General features: G+C 41.0%; 1 protein-coding gene and 2 long non-coding RNA genes across 4 annotated transcripts; all 3 read left to right on the top strand.

The window, feature by feature from the left end:
• The first annotated feature begins 358 nt into the window (after window positions 1-358).
• LOC120572921 (ladderlectin-like) lies at window positions 359-3188 on the top strand. Of its 2 annotated transcripts, XM_039822443.1 has the most exons (7): window positions 359-409; window positions 527-601; window positions 687-722; window positions 937-1052; window positions 1149-1283; window positions 2382-2493; window positions 2818-3188. In XM_039822443.1, exons 2-7 carry the CDS (start codon window positions 541-543, stop codon window positions 2883-2885), a joined length of 528 nt encoding a protein of 175 aa, XP_039678377.1. In that variant the 5' UTR covers window positions 359-409; window positions 527-540; the 3' UTR covers window positions 2886-3188. The 2 variants fall into 2 exon arrangements, with proteins under 2 accessions (XP_039678377.1, XP_039678378.1); XM_039822444.1 differs by lacking the exon at window positions 2382-2493.
• A 4798-nt stretch (window positions 3189-7986) lies between these two features.
• On the top strand, window positions 7987-8599 carry LOC120573005. Its single transcript, XR_005641580.1, has 3 exons — window positions 7987-8213; window positions 8331-8416; window positions 8510-8599. It is a non-coding gene; the product is annotated as an uncharacterized LOC120573005 (long non-coding RNA).
• A 4530-nt stretch (window positions 8600-13129) lies between these two features.
• LOC120573003 lies at window positions 13130-13847 on the top strand. The gene is made up of 3 exons (XR_005641578.1): window positions 13130-13381; window positions 13499-13584; window positions 13678-13847. It is a non-coding gene; the product is annotated as an uncharacterized LOC120573003 (long non-coding RNA).
• The last annotated feature ends 2066 nt before the right edge of the window (window positions 13848-15913 follow it).

Here is a 15913-nt window from a genome sequence, read left to right as displayed (position 1 = left end):
CTTATAATTCTAATGACCTAAAGCTGATTTTATAAATAGATGTTGGGCTCTCCTGCATTACACATGCAGGAACTTTGCCGTTTTCAATGAAAAGTGCATGTTTTGGGCTCAAGTCTATATTGTGTAACATTTGGTCTCCTCGTTTATGAGTTTCCAACTTTATATAAATGGCATTTCTACCTTACATTTGTCAGCAATGTTGCCCCAGCATAACCTTTGTCGTTCAGATATCTATCTATCATAATACTATGTCTGATATCTGTGTATGAGAACAGTCATCCGTTCTCAGTTCCCTGTTTTTTGAGAGATGATGAGATAAGTAGCTGTATTTAAGTGCAGGTCTTCCTCTTGTTCAGCACCTCGTCACAGGACGGCTAAGAGAAAAGAAGAGAAGGACATACTGCAGCAGGTATTGTTACAAACTTTCTTATCATCTTCTGACTTTCCTTTACTGGACTGACAGTCTATAGGCATCGTCTGTTCCCTACACAAGTATCAGTAACATGTCTGTCTCTCTGTGTTAAAGCTATCACCTTCACCATGAAGAAACTGACTGTGTTTGCACTGGTTTGTGCCATGACGGCTCTGACTGGAGCTGCTGGTGAGTATTAAGTGTTACGGATGTATTTATTACCAATAAACTGTAACAATCCAATCCAATAACTGCGGTGTCAAACTTCTTCCAGCTGTTCCAGAGGAAAAGACCGATAAAGACCAAACAGGTGAGTGGATTTTCGATGTTCTCTTCGATCGATTGTACGTTATCGTGAAACTCTGCTGCGATGACTTCACCTACGCTGTGTGTTTATTGTGCATTTATAACATCTTGACACTATCAAAATAAATGAATTTAATATTGTAATATAAAAGTTATAAAGGAAGAGACATTAACTGGAACCTCCACATTACCCACTGAACTTTTTTTCCTACAAATAGCTGATGTTAATCTGGTCAAGAGGGGGACCAACGGTGGCTGCTCCGGGGGATGGACTAGGTTCAATGACCGTTGTTTCTTCTACATTCCAAAACCCATGACCTGGATTAATGCTGAGGTAATGTTGGCGACATTAAACTCTCCAACACGTTCCTTTTTTTTTTTGCATACACATGGACATTTGGTTTCTGTCTGTTTGTCTCCCGTACTGTAGAAAAACTGTGAGTCCATCGGAGGAAACCTCGCGTCCGTTCGCAACTTCATCGAGTACCACGAGCTTCAGAGGCTGATCATGACCGGCAGTCATGATTACAAAGATACATGGATTGGAGGCACTGATGCGAAACAGGTAATTCTGGCATCATTGCACAAGTTGCAAATATTGCAAACCAAATATATATACTATTTATTCAATATTATACTAAACTGACACTTATACTTTATATTATATACTTCATTGCTGTACTACATATTATATATATATATATATATATATATATATATATATATAAACTCTATATATGGTATACTTGCTATATTACTACCTTTCACTGTATATTTTATATTCTATACTACATTATATTACATTATACTATCATAAAGGGGCTGTATTCAAAATACTGAAAAATAGTGGGCTGCAATTGCCTCTACACGGCTCTCTCAGCCTGATCCCCAAACTTGTCAAATACTGATGCATTGTCAAACAAGGCAAGGCAGCTTCATTTATAGAGCACATTTCAGCAACAAGGCCATTTAAAGTAATTTTTTGTTAGAGAAAATATAAAAAACAGGTAAAATAGAACGAGACAGGAATGAAGGTTTAACACTTTACAATAAGGTACACAAAAAAATAGGTAGTTAATGATTAGCTACTGTTTTTGAAAGAGCAACAAATAGTTACTTAAAAGGATCTTTTCAACAGGGTAGTTACCCTTTTTCAGAATCGTAGTTACCCTTTTTCAGAAGGGTAACAAATGATTCATTCGTTAACCTTCTGAAAAAGGGTAACTACCCTTCTGAAAAACAGTAACTAATCATACGTTACTCTTTCAAAAACAGTAACTAATCATTAACTACCTATTTTTTTGTGGACCTTATTGTTAAGTGTTACTGGAATGAAATACAAGAATACAAGTTGTGTAAGCGGTGTCAGAAATGAACAATTACTTTTATTCTTTTTTTTTTTTAAAAGACAGCATCATCAAATGAAGTGAGAGTTGCAGCAAACCTGCAGTTTTCTGGGAGTTTGTTCCTGATATGTTAACCATAAAAAATGACCATTGTCACAACTCTTGGCGTGTAAAACCAACGCTCTCGCTCACATGCACACGTGGCCCACGTTTTTATAAAAATCTGTCCTTATTTCTGTCCTTGTGCTGTTGCAACACCTGCATCCCTATGGGGATCAATAAAGGTTATCTAAAAGATTTTAATTTCACTATTCCAGGAAAGGCAATGGTTGTGGAGTGATGGCACACCTTTCCAATACTCCAATTGGTGTGGTGGAGAGCCTAATAACCTTTTTGGCTTGCAGAATTGTTTGCAAATAAATCATGGAGGTAAAACGACATATTGATTATTGTACAGTAGCAGTGATGGTTATGAATTTCAAGGTACATTTTATAGTTCAGACAGTTCATATAACATATTGTATCTTGGGCGAAAAAGTCTTCCTGAGTCAGATATCTTTTGGTTTTATCAAATCAGTAGGTGGGTTAACCATACACAGTATTACATCATTTATGTTTTTCGCAATGATCTGTATCTTATCATTGATCATAGTGTTACCTAACTGTACCCATCTAGAATAATTAGTCACGTTTAACAGTTTGTGTTTGTTTATGTGTATCATTCGCTGATTCGCATTTTTTCTGTATATGCAGCTCAGAAATGCTGGGATGACTCTATGTGCTACTATCGAAGACCGTCTGTCTGTGGCAAGAAAGCCTGATGAAAAAGCAAAAAGCACAAACACTGGGGGAGGTTTTCTTCACTCCGTCAGTCTCACATCTGAGCTGAACAGTCTTATTTGAATCTCATATCTTGATTTCTTTTCTATCGCTGTAACGCTACTTAAGGAAGGAAGCGACAAATGACATAAATAGGAGCTGGACTGTCTCGGAGGCTTTTTGCCTTTAATAAGAGCAGACTGAATGTGTTATGAAAAGATTGCTTTTAGCACAACCTGACATGTATTCTTTTAGAGTTAACTCTTCTTTCTTGTATTATTCTAAATTAAAAGCCTGAAGCACTGAAAGAAGCTGGTCTGTGTTTTATCTCTTGTTTAGATAAAAATGTCTCAATCCTTTGGGCTGAACGGACATATTTAAATGGTTTTCTATCGGCTGAAATAAAACCGATTTCTTTACTCTGCCCTTTTGTCCCCCTGAGGCTGCTAATGTTGGAACATATATGGCCTTTACGACAGTGCAGCAAGTAAAGTTTAGACAGTGAGGTTAGAAAATGAACTCTGAACTTTAATGCAACATTGTGTTTTTATTTATGTGTGAGACTAACCCCAGGGTTGATTTGAGCATCAAAGACTTCATTTCCTGCATTCTGTTACACTTTTATGCACCAATTTCTGGTGGGAATACCTTTATTTATCCTATGAGAAGGAAAACAAAAATGACATTCAAAATGTATCCAAAATATAATGGAATAAAACCGATTTCTTTACTCTGCCCTTTTGTCCCCCTCAGGCTGCTATTGTTGGAACACAGCTCTCCTATACGAGCCTGCAGCACTTCATTGCATAAGCATGTAAAGACATTGAGGTTAGACAAATGCACAAACTCCGTGAACTCAGACGTGATCATTAGCAACAAGCAATGACACAAGAGTCATGCATTCCACCAGTGTTACACATAAGACTTATATGTGCAACTATTCTGTATGCATCACGTCTAAAAGCAATCATCTCTACTTCTGACCAAAGATGACATTTTAAAATATACAACTTTCAAAATGTTTCAATGTGTTTAGTACATTAACCATAGCACCATTTAAAAGTTCACGTAGGGACTAGAGTCTGTTGAATAATATTTGGTATCCCCACCATCCATCTTTAAACATTCAATGTTGTCGAAGCAAATAACCATTGGTGGTTCTCATCAATGTTAACTCCATCAAGGCTCTTACATATAAATTGAGCAATTGAAATGTTCATTAAACAGTTTTCTAGAACAGAGGCGATGTCACAGTTAAATGAGCTTAATACAGACTCACAGTCTGAAAATATAAGTGTCATTTCTGCTGCCTTTGTTGAGCCACATCTGCGTCAGGGAGTTGGAAAAGAACCAACTGAGCCGAGTTTAGGCTGTATAAGGTCTCACACATAAACAAATTTTGAAGGTGCCCTGCTAACATAGTAAACTGTGTATCAGCAAACCACATGGGCTGTGAGTGCAACAAAGTGAAGTGACAATACAGAATGCATTTACATTATTTATTTCATGTTATCAGTTGAATCCCAATCCCAAGTCGGCTGAACTGAGTTTCTGAACACATGATAATTATTTCTTGTTTGTTCTTATAATTTACCATATGAATTTGAGCCATTAACATGTCCACAGGGCATGAGTGACATGGGTTTAACAGTGAAAGGAAGCGCCACCTAACAATCAGACAGAGGAAACAAGCAACGAGGAACCAGAAAACATCTGTGGTAAGCTTCTCTTTCTCTCTGTATCTTTAAGGAACAAGTAAGACCATGAAAAATTATATTTTGTATATATTTTATATTTGATAGTTTGTCAAAAAGCTATTGCAGAGATCTGAACATTGGTAGGATGTGACGGAATTTCATTTGCCTACACATTTTAGGGATGTTATGTGCCAAACAAGACATCATTTGTTAAATGCCAAGCTAAGCTAAGTCTTTTAACGGGGAAAATTGTTGTGGTTAATGTGATTACATCTGAATGATGTGTTTCAGTGGCAGTATCTACAGACTGAACAAAAGGGGTCCAATAATTTAAACCTGGGGTCATATCAACTATGTCATATCAGCTATGTCGAACCATCAACAAGTTAACACAAATCTTGTTTGTTTAATCTGAAAACTAAGATGTAACATATTAACACTTCAAACTGTTGCATTTCCAGGTCATATTCCAGCTTCGGAGCACTGAGAGTTAGTGAGGCCTGAGCCATGCGTCCAGCTGTGGTAACTGTGGTAACATTTCTCATACTGCTCATTTCTGAAGTGCCTCTGCCTGAAACATTAGGCTTGTTCGTGATGAACTGCGCCTTGCCTGTAAAGTGGACAAGAGCAGGCGGCAGCGGCCGGGGGGGGGGGGGCTAAGATAAAAAGCTGCGGTAAAGTCATCCATTTTCCAGCCGTTTCCAGCAACCTTCATGCTGAACAGTATGTCAAAGAAACACTCACATCCTGTTAGGTCTGATTCCGATTTAATAAAATGTTATCAGACACACATATCAGCTTGTACACAGTCTCCAGCTGTTTTTATTATGACAGAGTAGCTGTCAAAATTCTCTGCATGTGATCTGTTGCTGATGTTAATAAACAACACACTATAGATGATCAGTAATCTGAACGGTTTCAGTCTATCTAACTTCTAAATGTAACTATTAGCCACACAACATGTGTTCTGTAGAGAATAAGCCTTTAAATCAGACAAATGGCAATTAAAATCCCTCCGATTCAAAAGCAATAAAATGTTTATATAAAACGTCATCATGTTGAGTCGATTATGAACCAATCAGCTGTAAAATCAGCTGAGAGGCCGGCGTTTCCCAGCATGCTCTGGGTCCGCCTGGGTCGCGCAGTCGCTGAAAAGCAACTGCGCCGCCTGTGTCTCAAACCTGCGGCCACCTTGATCTGATGAGCAAGTTTGCATGACGTCAGATCAAGTCGGACACAAATCTAACCGGCATGCAACGGGCGGCGATCGCCGGTGATCAATTCTGCGCAGACCTGGCTCCCCTCGAAGGAGCCTATTACGTCCTGAATGTTTTCTACCACACCTGTGTTTAGTTAATTACTCCCTTGTGTTTTTAATCTGGGTGTTTTCCCTGTTTCAGATGTCATGTTGCTTCCTTTCGTTCCTTGTTTTCCTGCGTTCCAGCCCTATTTCCTCGTATTTAGTTGTGTTTATCTGTGTCTTTTGGATGTACTGCTGTTGCCTGTCTCCTTTTTAACTTGAGCTGTAAGTCATTGGTATCACTGCGTTTGGGTCTAAACCTGCTATAATTTATCGTCTCGCACAGGCAAAGAGAGACTCTTTTAAAGGGGCCATCTTGAAATAAAATAGGTCACTTCGGCTCTCTTTGTGGAGCCACACCTCAGTCAAAGACTTAAAGCTTTAAGGCGTAACTTTTCTACATTAATGAACGTCTGTTACATTCACGCGATTATTGCCAAATGAGTTGATACAAAGCTTTTTAAGAGTATCAGGCGCGATCACGGAAGGGTTGTATTATGTGGACGCACTGACGGTGTTGTTGTCATTACTTAGAATTCCTCATTGGGGGGAAACTACGCACTATAGCTTTAAGACCCAAACTGAACTGAGATGAGGCTGAATTAGGTCTAACACACAAACACAGTTTTAAAGGAACTCGCCGACTTATTGAGACTTTAGCTTATTCACCGTATCCGCCAGAGTTAGATAAGTCCATACATACCCTTCTCATCTATAGACATATTTTTACATCTAAAATGATTCTTTTGTTATTTCAGAGAGAACAACCGGGTACTTAAATTGAAAGTATGTTGCATGAAAATTATAAGTAAGTTGATTACATTTTATTTCATTATTGCCAATTGTTCCATAAAAAAAAATTCAGATGCCCTTTGATTAATAGGTTTGGTAACCTCTGTTATATACCATATTAAACACCTGGAGAGTTTGTGTTACCCTCCATATATTTCAAAGGTTTGTCAAAACTTTAATCTGTAAATTGTCTGTATGTTTGATCATATCTATTATGGGTTTGCATGGAGAGCTTGCATTAATTATATTCAAACAATTTTGTATAAGGCATCAACTGATGCATGATGCATTTCATGACTAAACAAACACACGCAGACTTTGGTGCTGACTGCTCACAGTTTTGTTCACCTGCATCATAAGTCGCTCTTTGTTGAGAGTCATGGCCGAAGCAGCAGCAAAGTTGATTGTATGAACATTAAACCACCTAAAAAGCAAAGAATTGAAATCCATTCTTGAATTCAAAACTCAAATCTAGTGATTGAGACAATAAACTTGTCAGTAAAACGTTTACTAAGGTAAGAAATTAAGTGAGAAGTAGGGACCTTGTCCTAGACTTCTTTTTGTTGCCAGTGGAGTCGCCCCCTGCTAGAAATAAGAAAGAATGCAGGTTTAAGGACCTTCAGCATTGGCTTTACTTTTCAGGCCTCGAGGCTGCTGATTGGTTCAGATATGTGAATCTTTAAAGCTCTTTTAGTTTGTCCATCATAAACCAGACTACAGGGCCATTTTAGCATGTACCCTGTGTGCTGCAACAAAATAATGATTATGGTGTATTTTAAATGCTTGTTCTTTAATGTTATATAAGAATGAAAGTCTGTGATTCTTGAAGTTCTTTTACATGAGGTTTCATGTGCTAAATGAATGATTTGATCAAAAAGCTTGTTTCAAAAGCATTAGTAACTTGTTTGTATGAGACATTTTCATGTAGCCTATCGTGCGTGTGCGTGTGTGTGTGTGTGTGTGTGTGTGTGTGTGTGTGTGTGTGTGTGTGTGTGTGTGTGTGTGTAGGACACATATTGTCCACTAGGTGTCACCAATGTGCTTTGGATCATGTGTACAGTGTAAAGTGTCTTTGAGTAGCCTACCATGTAAAGCACTATATAAATAAAATGTATTATTATTTAGCCTACTTTGCCTTAAAAGTGAGCAGAGGGAATTAATGTTCCTCGGGAAATTTACCCTAAGGACTAGGCTGAATTTTAAACCCTTTTTTCATAATCCGAGAATATGTTCTACAACCTTATGCACAAATCTCTATGAGCTATGTCTCATTCTAAATATCTTTCTACAATTAATGTTCATACAGAACAAACACGACTGGACAAAAACTAGAAAAAGAAGTGACTTCAATCCACACTGTAAGCATACCTGTAAAACAATGTATTTGTTAAATATCAAGTTCCCACCTGACTTGCCTCATTCATGGACTGTCAATCACCACTAAAACCACGCCCCTATCCACTCTATATAACTCCTCCCTTCAGGCCTGTGGCCCTCTTTTCCCTCCAAACAAAACAAGGCAGAACAAAGAAAGGAGTGATGTGAGTTGATGGACCTTTTCATTGTATAACCCTTACTATTTGGTCAGATTGAATGTTATACCCTGAAGTTGAATGTTATACCTTGAAGTTGAATGTATCTTGTTTGATTTATGCTAGATTTCAGGGTGACATCCTGCTTAACGTTAAGAGAAAACCGTAGTACAGATTGTGGATGCAGTGCAGACTGTGGATGCATTACTGATGTAAGTCAAGCTGAATCCAACCTATTTGGTAATGATTGATTGTTCAAGGCTGTTTAGATCTGTGACATATCCTTTATGTGCTTATTTGTTTAGACAAAATCATCCATTCATCCATGCATCCATTCATCCAATTACCTGCCACCAGTGTAAACCTTTCCCTGCCTTGAAAACAATAAAACCTTGGAACGGCACTGGATCCTGTGTTTAAATGTGCACACCACATTAGATGTTCAGTGAACCAACACCATCAGTGAATAAGAGTTTTGAACATGGTCCTTCGAACGGGATGAACCTCTATGTAGGATGACGGACCCAGAAGCTGTTTCAGTTGGAGAAGAGGGACAGCATGGAGGAGGAGGAAGGCCACGCAGGGGGAGTGTGCCTCCGACATATCTACAAGACTACCAAACCGAGTTCTATGGCAGGCCATCCAGACCCATAACCGAGTGTGCAGAACATGTGTCGTCAGCGACTTCAGAGACGGTTCTATTACGTCAGGAGGTATCACAATTAAAGGCTATGGTGAACGAATTAGTAGGAAGAGTTCAACAGTATGAACAACAGAGCTACTCAGAGGAGGACTCGGAGGCGGAGCCACTGATTGGTACTGAGGAACAGGACAGAGCCCAATCCGAGCCTAACCTGCAGCTGTCTGAGGCAGTACCTGTAAACCCCGGAAAAGTTTCCCAATCAGCCCAAACCATTTATCCCTACGTCCCTAAGCCCTCTTTCCTTATGGAATGTAAGCATAACAGACCTGCTCCAACCTCCTATGCAAGACATGGTCCAGAGCTTCAACTGCAGGAACACTCGGGTATGTTACCTTTTAACCTCATCAGCTCATGGGCACATGCCTGTGATTCAGCCTCCTTTATCCCCACAAATACATCAGAGTCCCATACAAGTGCAAACAGACCATATGCCACCAACCTCTTCTGTCCGTGACACATCCCACCAAATATACATCCCAGTACCATCACAGGGGGTTAGCACAGCCCCAGTAGGCTACGGCCCTCGCGGTCAATCACTTTATCCCCATCCTAGAACTCAGGTGACATCAACCAGTTTACAGTCATCTGCTTACCATTCTAGATATGTAGATCCATACCAGTTTCAGCATGTGACTCAGCAACCTGTACAGCAGTCTCAACCCCAATACCTTACGTCCCGGCCACTTCCAGTGCCATATGCCCCAGGGTTTACTGGAATTCCCCCTGGCCCAAGCTTTTCAGCACCTGTGGCTCCTGTACAGCAGGCTTCAAGGTATCCATCGAGAGTAGAGGGGCCTTCATTCCCTTATTTCATTCAAAATGACCCTCATGAGTTTATCATGTTGAAAATGGCCTTTATAAACCTTCTACAAGATGAACCAGAATTGTACAAATTTCATATCCTGTTGGACCATCTACACCTTCCCTCTGCACGCCATATCGCCCTTTCATATGCCCATGATCCATGACCTTTCTCCATGGCACTGGCGGCCTTGGAGCGACAATATGGCCAACCTCATCAATTGGCCCTCAGAGAGATCCAGACCATATTAGATCTCCCTAAACTGGCTCATGGGGATGCAGAAGGGTTCCAAAGTTTCGCAGTTAGAGTGAGGTCATTAGTGGGCATGCTACAATCCCTCAGATCAGGAGAAAGTGCTGCTGAACTGGCCTGTGCTTCACATGTTCAGCGGTTGTTGAGTAAACTCCCTGCAGAGCTAGTTTCTAGCTTTGCTAGACATGCCCGCTTAGCCTCTCCTAATGCTCATTTCGACTTAGTGGACTTCTCTGCATGGCTTGAGGGTGAGGCGGAATGTCAAGCTGTTGTAGCGCAGGCCACTACCCTTTGTATTCGTGCTTCCCAGGCCCAAAGGAAGGATACAAACCAAAGATTCAGGTCTCCTTCAGCTACCATTCTCCACGGGGCTGATCGGAAGTCTCCACACGGACACAATGGATCCGGACATCAGCCACAATCCCAAATGAGGTACCCATGTGTATACTGTCAGTCAACCTCCCACTACCTGACTCACTGTGAAAGCTTCAAAGACTTGAGTGTAGATAAAGTAGTAAAATGGTTGAGGGAACACAACAGATGTTGGAAATGTAGTAGAGCTCACAAAGCAGCAGATTGCACTTTGAGAAAACCATGCCCCAGATGTAACGGCCAGCACCTAGGCATATTACATGATGTTAACAGAAACAAAAGCGCATCTAGAGTGTTGTACATGAACCCACAGAGTATGTCACCCAAAGTACTACTTAAAGTAGTCAAAGTTAGACTTTGTAACAGGAATAAGACATTTGATACCTATGCCATTTTAGATGATGGTTCAGAACGTACAATGCTGCTACCAGGTGCTGCTAAGTACCTTGGTTTGGAGGGAGAGACAGAAAAACTTGAGTTGCGCACAGTGAGACAGCAGACAGAAACATTGGAAGGAAGAACCGTAAACCTCAAAGTATCTGCTGCCTCATTGCCAGAGAGACAATTCGCAATTGATGGTGCTTTTACCTCTGACAAGATCATGTTTGTTGAGCAGAGTTACCCTATTGATAAACTTAAAAAACGCTATCCACATTTACATGGTCTCCCATTGAGCTCTTTCTCAAAAGTTCAGCCACATATCCTGATCGGATCAGACAATCCATTCCTCATAACACCTATCGAGAGAGTCCAATGTGGTCCAAAGGGATCACCAGCTGCGGTGAAGACAAGGCTTGGATGGGCTCTACAAGGACCTACTTCCCTTGGTGAGTTATCTGACTCTGCTCACTGCCTCTTCACATCACAAGCCAACTGTTACACCGAGCTGAAACACCATGTAGAGAAACTGTGGCAAATTGATATCTTCCCCTTTAGAAATGAGAAATTGATCACTAGATCAAAGCAGGATAAGGAGGCCATGGACCTTTTGCAGGCAAAGACCTTACGAGTAAACACAGATGGAACTGAACGTTATGCAACCCCTTTGTTGAGAAGGAAAGCTGCACCTGAGCTAAATGCACCACTCCAATCTGTAATGCCCCTTCTCCGTAGATCTGAGCGTAAACTGGAGATTCTTGAACTGACCTCAGCCAATGAATGGAGGTATGTGGACACAAAGCAAAACTCCGCTGACGATATAACCAGAGGTAAGCCACTGAAAGACCTAACAGCCACATATCGATGGCATAGAGGTCCTGCGTTCCTTCACCTTTCTTCTGATCAATGGCCTGTCTGTCCTGCTCCTGCCAAAGAGTTAAGCACGGAGTTGAGAAAACCCCTGTTTTGCGGCCACCCACAACCCACTAAGCCATTTGATCTACCTAATCCCAAAGACTACAACACTTGGACAGATCTTGTAGATGACACACACCACATAATGCAAACATCGACCTATCATGCAAATTCTGAACCTACTCGTTTATCAAGATCCAAAGCAGAAACTGCTCTAATATCACAGGCTCAAATTGAGACTTTCCCCAAGGAGTTTCAGGCACTCAAAACTGGTAAAGGAATTACCCCACATAGTCGCCTGTTACCTCTCTCCCCTGAGTTTGATAAAACACTGGAAGTCATCAGAGTGGGTGGTAGACTTCGACGGAGTAAAGACCTTGAACCTGATACTATCCATCCCATAGTGCTTGACCCCAAACATCATCTGACACAGCTCCTGATTAGGGATTATGACGAGCGACTCCTTCACCCAGGACCAGATAGGGTATTCGCTGAGCTCCGACGTGCCTACTGGATCCTTCGAGGTAGACAAGCTGTCAAAAAACATCAGTGGTCATGCACTGAATGTAGACGATGGCGGGCAAAACCAGTTTTTCCAAAAATGGCAGACTTGCCTCCTGCGAGGTTGAGGCTAGAAAAAAACCCTTTTTGGTCTACAGGAGTGGACTGCTTCGGACCCATTACCGTTAAAGTGGGGCGCCGGGTAGAGAAACGATGGGGGATACTGTTTAAGTGTATGACAACCAGATGTAGTCATATTGAAATATTGAACGGTCTTGATTCTGACAGTTTCCTTATGTCCCTTAGACGTTTTGTGGCACGTAGAGGACGTCCATACGAGCTCCTTTCTGACTGTGGCACTAACTTCAAAGGAGGAGACAGAGAGCTGAGAGATGCATTCGCAACCATGAATCCACACCTGAGAGAACAGCGGAGTAAATCGCAAATACAGTTCCACTTTAATCCTCCAAATGCCCCTCACTTTGGGGGAACGTGGGAAAGGGAAATTAGGTCCATTAAGGCTGCTCTCAGGGTGTCAGTGGGAAGTCAGACTGTTTTTTAGGAAGTCTTACACACCGTGCTAGTGGAGATAGAGGGAATCTTAAATTCCAAACCACTTGGATATGTATCATCTGACATAGCAGACCCTGACCCCATAACCCCAAATCTCCTTCTCATGGGGCGGCGAGACACTTCTCTTCCTCAGGCTGTTTATGCAGATACCAACTTGCTTGGACGGAGACGATGGAGGCATAGTCAGATACTAGCCGATCGCTTTTGGTCCCGTTTCATCAAAAATTACCTTCCCAACTTACAGGTACGAAATAAGTGGCATAAGGACACTCAAAATCTGAAGAAAGGAACCGTAGTACTGATAATGGACCCCCAACTACCTAGAGGACTGTGGCCCGTGGGCAAGGTGACACGCCTCGTACCGAGTCAGGATGCAAGGATCCGAACAGTGGAGGTCACATCTAAAGACAAGAGGTTAATGAGACCAGTGGCGCGACTGGTCGTTCTATCATCAGTTCAGCCTGATGGCAAAGACTAACTTGTTATTTGTTTAGTAATTTCAAATGTATCATTTGAAGGGGCGGCTGTTAAAAATCAAGTTCCCACCTGACTTGCCTCATTCATGGACTGTCAATCACCACTAAAACCACGCCCCTATCCACTCTATATAACTCCTCCCTTCAGGCCTGTGGCCCTCTTTTCCCTCCAAACAAAACTAGGCAGAACAAAGAAAGGAGTGATGTGAGTTGATGGACCTTTTCATTGTATAACCCTTACTATTTGGTCAGATTGAATGTTATACCTTGAAGTTGAATGTTATACCTTGAAGTTGAATGTATCTTGTTTGATTTATGCTAGATTTCAGGGTGACATCCTGCTTAACGTTAAGAGAAAACCGTAGTACAGATTGTGGATGCAGTGCAGACTGTGGATGCATTACTGATGTAAGTCAAGCTGAATCCAACCTATTTGGTAATGATTGATTGTTCAAGGCTGTTTAGATCTGTGACATATCCTTTATGTGCTTATTTGTTTAGACAAAATCATCCATTCATCCATGCATCCATTCATCCAATTACCTGCCACCAGTGTAAACCTTTCCCTGCCTTGATAACAATAAAACCTTGGAACGGCACTGGATCCTGTGTTTAAATGTGCACACCACATTAGATGTTCAGTGAACCAACACCATCAGCGAATAAGAGTTTTGAACAGTATTATTCATGTTTTTTTTTTTTCCTCTCCCCAGCTCCAAGCTGACAAGTGACAGCACCAAAATAAAAAGATTAAGAAGCATTGTGGCGTTCCCTGTGTGATGAATGTACACTACACTATACTATTGTCTGTGTAGACTGCATTCAGTCAGTCTTAAATAGTGTGGAAAAATAGATGAGTAGCTAGAATGCTTGCAGTTTAAAGAATGTGTGCAGGCCAAAAATTGACTTTTAATCATGGAAAAATAGTTTTTTGCCTTGAAATAATTCAAAGTGTATTACAAGATCCCAAACAAAGTTAGAAGATGTGTGGGTCTGACAGCACCTTCTAAAGTCAAATGTGACTAAAAGAATAAAGTCTGCGGATATCATGAATGTGCCCTCCTTCTGAACAGGTGGCATTCATCGAACATTTTAAGACAAAAATGTTTCTGCATGAGGCCCATTATCTGCTTAAAGCAGGAAACGTGACTACCTCTGTGAAGTAACATGATCACTCTGTTTAAATGTTGACATTGTGTGTAATAAATTACTTAAGGAAGTTTCCTTATGCCACTGAATGTAATGTTTTAGAGTTGTTTGTGGTCCTCCGACTGCAACACACCTGTTAAGCCTCGCGAAATCTCTCGAGATCAAACGTGACTTCAGAGTACACAATCATTGCGGACGAAGAGAATGCAGTGGCGATAGTTTGCAGTTTCTTTTTAACCGAAAAAAAACGTTATCAAAAGAAAAGGCGATGGTCAAAGAAGACAACGCGAGCATGGACTATACTTGCTACATCATGATATGGAGGTGATTAGTTTTTTCTCATAGAAATGTCGTTACGTATTACACAGATTAATTACCGTTGAAATAAACGTTCATATATTCGTTTCCATGTACTCTGGTGGACTGCAGTTGTGGATGTAGTTATGCCCATCGATTTTATTTATTTTACACAGGCTGCATGCTCGTTTGTCCCCGGGGGACACCACACACGAGGAGAAATCGGGCCAAAAAACATGTTGGATATCCCCGATTTGAGATCGGAGCGGTCTCGACGTCCTTCCGAGCAGACGAGAGCAGTTTTAACACACCACACACGGCAGGAATATCTGATCAGATTATTTTACGATAATCGGAGCATCCTTAAGATTGTCGGGAGGGGTGAAAATCGGCCTAATCATCCTGCCGTCTGAAACAGGCTTTACCTGACAAAAAACTTTCCCAGATTAAATACACATGTGACACACAGCACAAAGGTGACATCTAGTGGCCAATTTGTATCCTACACACTCACAATACATGAAAATCACTCTTACAAAAAAACCTCATGTAAAAGAACCACTAGAATAACAAACTTGCATAGTATTCAAGTCAACACAACATCAAGTAGTCACAGGGGTTACACTGAACAATGGCACTTCAGTGTTTGGTAGAAAAAAATACCTCTTCAGGACGTGCACGTTCATGAAATCCGTGAACTGATTCCTTCGGTCACACCCAAAGTGAGGGTTGGAACGTAGATTAATAGTTAAAATAAAAGCTTTGTATTCTTGCGCAGCTCCCTCTTTACCACAACGGTCCGTTAAAAACACCTGCATCACTGCTGATGCTGCACCAATTTTCCCGTCAATCTCACGCTCTATTTTCCTAACTCTATGAAAAAGACCCCAAGACAAGTGGAATTCCTTTGCTTGGGGCAACATCTCACTTCCAACCCAGAGGGAGCAATCTACTGGTTGCAAACCACCCCCTTCGTGTTGAAAGTCACAGTCAGATTAAGCCAAAAGAACTACATTGTCTGCAAAGAGCAGTGATGCAATTCTGATATCCCAATGTGGACACTTTGCTCCTCCCAGCTTTGCGTTGAGATATTGTGCATTCAAATTAGAAACAGAATCTGCCTCAAAGACAATCCTGGCAGATACCAACACCCAAAGAAAACATATTTGAATTTTTGCCAAGAATACAAGACACAGCTCACATATACAGTGCCTTGCGAAAGTATTGCTTTTGAACTTTGACTTTTGCCACATTTCAGGCCTCAAACATAAAGATATAAAACTGTAATTTT

This window comes from Perca fluviatilis, chromosome 14 (assembly GCF_010015445.1).
Source record: "Perca fluviatilis chromosome 14, GENO_Pfluv_1.0, whole genome shotgun sequence".
In the NCBI taxonomy this organism is placed as follows: domain Eukaryota; kingdom Metazoa; phylum Chordata; class Actinopteri; order Perciformes; family Percidae; genus Perca; species Perca fluviatilis.
This window is presented reverse-complemented; position numbering and strand designations above follow the sequence as displayed.

What these genes read in the sequence shown, in the direction of transcription:
- LOC120572921 (XM_039822443.1), top strand. Translation starts at nt 541, where the DNA reads ATGAAGAAACTGACTGTGTTTGCACTGGTTTGTGCCATGACGGCTCTG. An exon ending in GGCTCTGACTGGAGCTGCTG is followed by an intron (nt 602 to 686) that starts GTGAGTATTAAG and finishes AACTTCTTCCAG; the next exon opens with CTGTTCCAGAGGAAAAGACC. An exon ending in TGACCTGGATTAATGCTGAG is followed by an intron (nt 1,053 to 1,148) that starts GTAATGTTGGCG and finishes CCCGTACTGTAG; the next exon opens with AAAAACTGTGAGTCCATCGG.